Source organism: Oryzias latipes, chromosome 16, assembly GCF_002234675.1.
Source record: "Oryzias latipes chromosome 16, ASM223467v1".
Taxonomy (NCBI): Eukaryota; Metazoa; Chordata; class Actinopteri; order Beloniformes; family Adrianichthyidae; genus Oryzias; species Oryzias latipes.
Genome location: NC_019874.2, coordinates 21,962,555 through 21,969,443, shown reverse-complemented (window position 1 = coordinate 21,969,443; position 6,889 = coordinate 21,962,555). Strand labels below are relative to the sequence as shown.

Sequence of the window (6,889 nt, the reverse complement as noted above, 5' to 3'; positions counted from 1 at the left end):
CTTCATTTTTAGTATTGCAAAAAATATTATTGAAATTGATTTTTTTAACACATCTGCATTTAAATTCCAGAAAGAAATATTTTACAAGTACATTTGGAACAAGATTCATATGATTCATAACAAATGTTTAATGCTTAGTCACTTTTTTCTTACTATTATTTTTCCAGACTGAGCTAACTGAAGTGGGTGAGTTCCATCAATTTTCAGAAATTGGTTGAAATACTTGAGAAAAAATTGTAGTCAGTAAACAACATATTCTTTCTTCTTTCTTGCAGAAATTATTGATCTGACAGATGAAACAAAAAGAAACAATGGTAAGAATTATTTTTTTTTTGTTTTACTTACTGACAAAACTCTTCTGCTTACTTGTTAGTTACACTGTTGCAAACTCATACTATAATGCTTTTTCTTTAGATTCACTACACGATGACATCATTGAGGTAATTACTTTTGCCTGCACATTATTAATATCTTTAACTAGCCTTAATAGCACAAGGGTTAATATGTATTTTAAATATTCTTATGTTTTCTCTTTTTTTTACATCTCAGTTTCCATTTCAAAGAAGTACCGTTATTGGAAATGATGAAAATCGTTGGACATCTCCAGTTGCATATGTCCTGGACCAAAGCCTTGGTAAAGATTTGTAATCAAAAAATCAAATCTTATCAGTTTGGAACACAGTTTAAGTTAGTTACAGAGAGTTGCAGAGGTTTATGCAGCCTACATAACTGTAATGTTCAGCTTTGAGGAAAAACCTCCACAGAGTTTTATTTTGACATTTTTGCAGGGCGTGTGACAGCTGTATATAAAAGTATAAAAAGTGAAACTATTAAATATAATAACAGGATTTAAATAGTTTATTGTTTCCATAACCAACTTTAATAAAAAATTTCAGACTTGAATGCTAAAGGAGTCATCCTAAAGGCTCTTGACCAATTCAGGTTAAAGTCCTGTATCGACTTCAAACCACGAGATGCTGAGGTGTATTTCCTCTCTATACAAAAGTTAGACGGGTAAGTGTCACTTTCCTTCAGGCAGAGATACCTAAACTAGTACCTCTTAGCCATAGTCTTGTTGGTAATTCTCCTGGTAGACATTAATAACACATTCTTCAAAGTGAATTAGCAAAAATGTTTTTAGCTTATTTGCAAAATATTAACACTTGAACCACTGAAAATGTACTAATTTAGGCACATGAGCATACAAGTTCAATGTGCCATTGTTTTCTTAAAATTAAAAAGGGTGTTTTGCAGTTTTTTGGGGTTGTCCAGTCCCATCTACAGTGTTTCGGGGTAAAGAAAAAGAAAAATTCGTATGACCTGCCTGCCTCTCACCTACTTCACCCTTACTTACATTCATCATCAAGAGTTCACTGCGACCTGTTGCCTGCAGCATGCACATTGAAAAAATGTGTGCAAACGTTTTCTCTAAAACTTTCTCAAAATTTCAAGTGGGGCACCTCCATGCCCCATACAGGCTTGCCTAGTTTTCGCCGGCAGACAGCCTGTATCTACCTGTAGGGGCAGTTGTGACTAAGGCATTTGGGGAGGGGACAAAGGCCATGGCCCTAGGTGGTTGTTTTATAAAAATAAAAACAATGATCAGTGTGTAATTATTTTGTTTTCCTCTGTTGCTTCAGTTGTTATTCTTATATTGGGAGACAAATTGCCCATGGGCAGAACTTATCCATTGGTTCAGGCTGTGATACTAAAGTTACTGTTGAACATGAGTTTCTTCATGCTCTGGGCTTCTACCATGAACAGTCCAGATACGACAGAGATGATTATGTGACCATTGTACGGGAAAACATCCTTCAAGGTTTGAGATCTACTTTCACAACATATAAGACTTTAGTTAAAACTAGGTGTCTGCATTTTGTTATGTCAAGAGAGAATACATCAATTAACCAAAACTGACTAATTTGAATGTATTAGAATTTTTTTTTCCTGTTATGACTATTGAACCTTTTTTCTTTTTCTAACTTTTCATTAAGGAATTACATTATAATTTTACCGTTTATAAATCCATCAAGCATTTAGTAATTTCTTAACCCTTGTGCTATCTTAGATGACCCCACCCTTACTTTGACGTGTTCTCCCTACCATGACAAAGGTGGATAAAGGTGGAAAGATTTCATGTAATCCATGGACACCAGTGAAGATCACAAATCATTGAAGAAAAAAGGTTCAGCACACTGTGTAGTGGGTCTAGATGACCCAACTCCCAATGTTAAAGTGCCTAGGATAGCGCAAGGGTTAATTTCCAAACTATCTGGACATTAAGTGTTTTCCAGATAATTTTGTTGCGTAAAACATCTCTAATCAAACACTCTAGTTTACTTACTGAACAAACTTTATTCATTACTTTCACTTTGGATTAGGATTTTTGTGTTCACCTTTTTGTAATAATAGATTGTAGATCAATTATTGAACAAACTGCATATATTAAAACAGTTTTTCTTAAGTATTTTAAAATTGATTCATGAAATTGGTGTGTTTCATATAGATAAAGAGCACAATTTTAACAAGGTTGGCAGCAATGTAAGTACCACCCATGGTACGCCATACGACTATTGGTCAGTGATGCACTACAGCAAAGAGGCTTTCACCAATGGAAACGGTTCCACCATCATCACCATGGAACCCAAATTCCAAAATGTAATTGGTCAAACAATGGAGATGAGTCATTATGATGTTTTAGAGCTAAACCGTCTCTCCAATTGCAGTAAGTACTTTAAGATTGTCACTGTACGCAATTTTAATGAGTATATCTCTAACAATCCACCTGTATTTATACGACAGTCACTGTTGAAGTCATCAAAGTGATGTACTTCGAACGAACCAACATCAAAAGCAAAACATTTAAGAAAAAGCTATCACAAATGTCTGTAAAGTGATTTAAGAGAAGATACAAACTTAATGAACAGTATGGTAATGAGTACATTAGGGGTGTTTTGTAAATAAACTTAAAGGGAATACGGTTAAATAAACTCATGACACTCATGATCAAAGTGACTACAATATTTCAGAAAAAATGCTCCGAACATCCTTGAACAAGTACATTCCAGTATGGATCGTAAATAAAAAACCTAATTTTGAAACCATTTCATTCTCTATCACAGTGTTTTTCAACCAGTGTGCCGCGGCATACTAGTGTGCCGTGGGAGATGGTCAAGTGTGCCGTGAGAAATTGCCCTCATTAACTGATCTAAAAGCAATTACCATCTCCAGGAAATCAGCTCTTTGTTCATCCAAACAGGCCCTGACAAAACACTGAGAAGTTAAGAATATGAAATATAATAAAATTATTTTTCTTTGTGTTTATTTGATTCTATTAAAGACATTTTGATAAGAATAACGGGATACCGCGATTTAGCTGCAGCTATAACCGTGTAAGGAAAGTCCCGCCCCTTTAACTGTCTCCACCAATCATTCTTGAAGGCTTAATCACATGTCATCAGTCTGACCAATCAGAAGTGGTTAAAGTATTCACTTCCTTGTTTCGATTTAGCGCAAAAAAAGTCTCTCTGTTCTGACAAAAATACCAGCTAAAGCTCGTCTTTAGCGGTGTAGCTTTCCACAGAATCTGGTATCAGACTGGAACAAGTGAACAAAACCATGAAGCTCAAAGACGCTGGTCTTTCTGCGGTCGGCGGATTACGGGCACTACATCTCCCATGATGCAGTAAAGTGACTGTCTTAGCGCACAATGAGTCTCTCCTCTTAACGTCTTAAAACAACGAACACACATCAAACAGTTTTTGAATCTTTTGACTGAATTTTTAATACATCTTTTAGAAAAAACAGCTGCAGCTTCCAGCGTTTTCTGCAACAATTATCACAAAAATGCATGTGAGATTGCAGAGCGGCTGTAGATCAATACAGACTGAGCTTTTTCTTTTTTTTTTTATTTATCTATTTTTTTGGATGCTGGTGTGCCGCGGGATTTTTGTAAAGGTTAAAGTGTGCCGTGGCTCAAAAAAGGTTGAAAAACACTGCTCTATCACAACAGATTCAACCATTTCCTTGAACTGGTACTGTGGCTTTTCTAATGGGATCATGTGTAGAATGGATCGTTGTTCACAGAGTAACATCAGCTGGGAGATGGTGACGCAAGTTTCTGGAGGTCCAAATTCTGATCACACCACTCTGCCCAGTGGAAGCAAAGACTACAGTAAGATTTCAAGACTTCATAAATAAAGTTTAGAAATATATTAGCTTTTTTCCCCATTTTTTTGTTAAAATGTTCACACAGTAATATCTTATGTATTTCTGGCCAAATAACATGTTCTTGGCTTAAATTTTACTATGCGATCTGACAAATGAAGAAAAATTAACAGATTAAAAAACAATAGAGGGTATCATAAAAAAACATAGTTAATTGCTTAAAATTAAATTTTAATGAAAAAACAAAAACATATAATAGAAATGTTGGATGTTAAAATTGAAAGCAGTCTATGCCATAGGTGAAGATCTAAGCAGCTTATATACAACTTATTTCATATCTTCATTTTGTTCTCACATAATGTGAAAAATGTTAAGGAAATAAAAATTATCTACATCTGACTAATGACTACTGAGAAATAAATGTTTTCCATAAATAATTTAGTGTAATTAAGAAATGTGGCATCCACTGTAACAGTCATGTATTGTCATAGGTGGAGAAGTAGGCTACTTCATGCATGTAAGCACAGCAACAGGCCAGGAAGGAGACACAGCACAACTGGAAACTCAGAGGATGACTCCCCAAAGAGTCTGTCACATCCAGTGTCTGCAGTTCTACTATTACCACAGTGGAAATGAGTCTGATACTCTCAACATCTGGATCAGAGAGTTTAAAAATGAACAGGACCTAACAGGAACCCGACTCATCATGGGGCAGATCACTGGTAAAGCGACATATGAAATGCTTATTTTCAAAATATTTTGTCAATTTAAATATTTGCCTTTCAACCTATGATATCTATAGATAAGAAAATATAGTCATATTTAAAACTTATTTTCCCTTTAGGTTCTCAAACATCTCACTGGAGGCTTCATCATGTTTCCTTGAATGCAACTATGAATTTCCAGGTGGTGTTTGAAGCTCAGAAAGCAGCAGGACGCTCTACAGGAGGCTTCTCAGTTGATGACATCAATCTGTATGAGACTGAGTGTCCACATTTAAGCCTGCAGATTGATGACTTTCAGAGAGTGCTGAACACTAGTGCCTCAGAATCCAGAATATACAGTTCAAGGCAGTACTCCAGTGAGGGTTATGCTTACCGCTTTGCTGTTATACTTTATAAGACATATTTTGGACTGTTCATGCAACTCTTGTCTGGTGATAATGATGATAAATTGCAGTGGCCTTGCTTAGGACGACAAATGACTTTTCAAATGCTGGATCAGACCCCCAGCATTCAGCAGCAGATGACAAAGCAAAAGAGTTTCACCACAAATGGTGAGGCCACTAGAACATCAAAAAATGTAAACTATACGTAAATATTTCATTTTATTTTTGAAATATTATCATTAACAGGAACATCTTGGTGGAACAATCCTCGTGAGACTGGAAGTCAACTTTTTGTGGAATAGAATAATCAAATAGTCTACGGTGGACCCCTAATCGGTTACAGATCTTTTGCATCTTTGGAAGAAACCCAAGACAGAGATTTTATCAAACGAGGAATTGCAATCTTTACCCTCAACTTTCAAGGCATGTCAACAATTTTACCAAGTTAACTTAATAATATGTCAATGTAAAATTGTTTGTATCATCTTCTCTAACTTATAATCACTTTCGTTTTTATTTGAGTAAGGGAAAGTTGGTACATGTCACATGCATAGGGGAACAATCTAAACAAGAATTCAAATTCTAATATAAAACCACAAAAAAGGAGACTGCTTCCTTTGAATATACGGTAACACTTTATATTAAAATTCCTTAACAAGCTTTGTTAATGCATTAACAGGCGTTATAATAGAATTTCTAAGGTTTTTTTAAAACATTTATTCAGTCAGACTATTGTCTTCAAAATCCATATTACTAAACTGCTTATAAGCTTTACAAATGTATTAATAAACATTGTTAACAGTTTATTAATTGTTTTGCAGCACCTCATCTAAAGTGAGGACGGTTTTAACCGCAAAAACAACCACAAAACAAAGTTTTTAAAAAGAACTTTGTAACATTTTTTTTTTTTTTTTTTAACTTGTCCTGTCCAACAGCTGGGCAGACAGATGAAAGCTGAGGGCCTCTTGTGTTGGACATATTTTACTTTAACAAGAGGGGTTATTAATCTTCAGACAAACCAAAGGTATGTCTGAATAAACCCCTTTTGTAATAGGCTCCGTGCACGAAAGTAAGGAGTTCTACTTCCACCGCCTTGAGTGTGAGGCCGACCATTTCCGGCTTGCGACTTCTATAGCAGCGACACGGCAGATTTTGATTGCGAAAGATAGTATATTTCACCCGTTTTCTACAAGGTCTCCCGAAAATCGACGTGAACGACATCTACAGGATTGTCGACCAGTGCGTGGTTACATGGGCAAAATATCATGTCGAAAATACCGAAAAGGAAATGTGTCCCGTTGTAAACAAACCTTTGCTGTCACATATTTATGCAGCAGCTCGGTAACATACGAGGCGATCTTCCAAACGTGCTTTTATTAATTTTATGAATATTATGAAGTGCCTGTTCGCTCATCATTTTATATTTAATTCTTGTGGTCAGTGCTTTTTTTGTGGAAGAAGAACAGAACTGAAGAACAACCCAGTGTTAGGATAGGCTAACAACACGGGCTAACAACATTAGCCTTTTGATGGAGACAAAATCCAGGACAAACCATGCGGGAAACGCTGCAATCTGCATCCTGGCTGCACGTAAATGATCAGCCTTTATTTGTC

At 35.7% G+C, this 6,889-nt stretch overlaps 1 protein-coding gene across 1 annotated transcript; it reads left to right on the top strand.

The window, feature by feature from the left end:
* The first annotated feature begins 426 nt into the window (after nucleotides 1-426).
* On the top strand, nucleotides 427-5,636 carry LOC101169582 (meprin A subunit beta-like). The gene is made up of 6 exons (XM_023964129.1): nucleotides 427-440; nucleotides 1,641-1,819; nucleotides 2,507-2,658; nucleotides 4,087-4,174; nucleotides 4,659-4,889; nucleotides 5,012-5,636. The coding sequence occupies exons 1-6, from the start codon at nucleotides 427-429 to the stop codon at nucleotides 5,482-5,484; spliced, it is 1,137 nt and encodes a 378-aa protein (XP_023819897.1). The 3' UTR covers nucleotides 5,485-5,636.
* The last annotated feature ends 1,253 nt before the right edge of the window (nucleotides 5,637-6,889 follow it).

Bases quoted from the DNA above. Each gene is read 5' to 3' on its own strand.
- LOC101169582 (XM_023964129.1), top strand. The intron at 2,659-4,086 runs GTAATTGGTCAA...CGTTGTTCACAG, and splicing joins TGGAACCCAAATTCCAAAAT to AGTAACATCAGCTGGGAGAT. The intron at 4,175-4,658 runs GTAAGATTTCAA...GTATTGTCATAG, and splicing joins CAGTGGAAGCAAAGACTACA to GTGGAGAAGTAGGCTACTTC.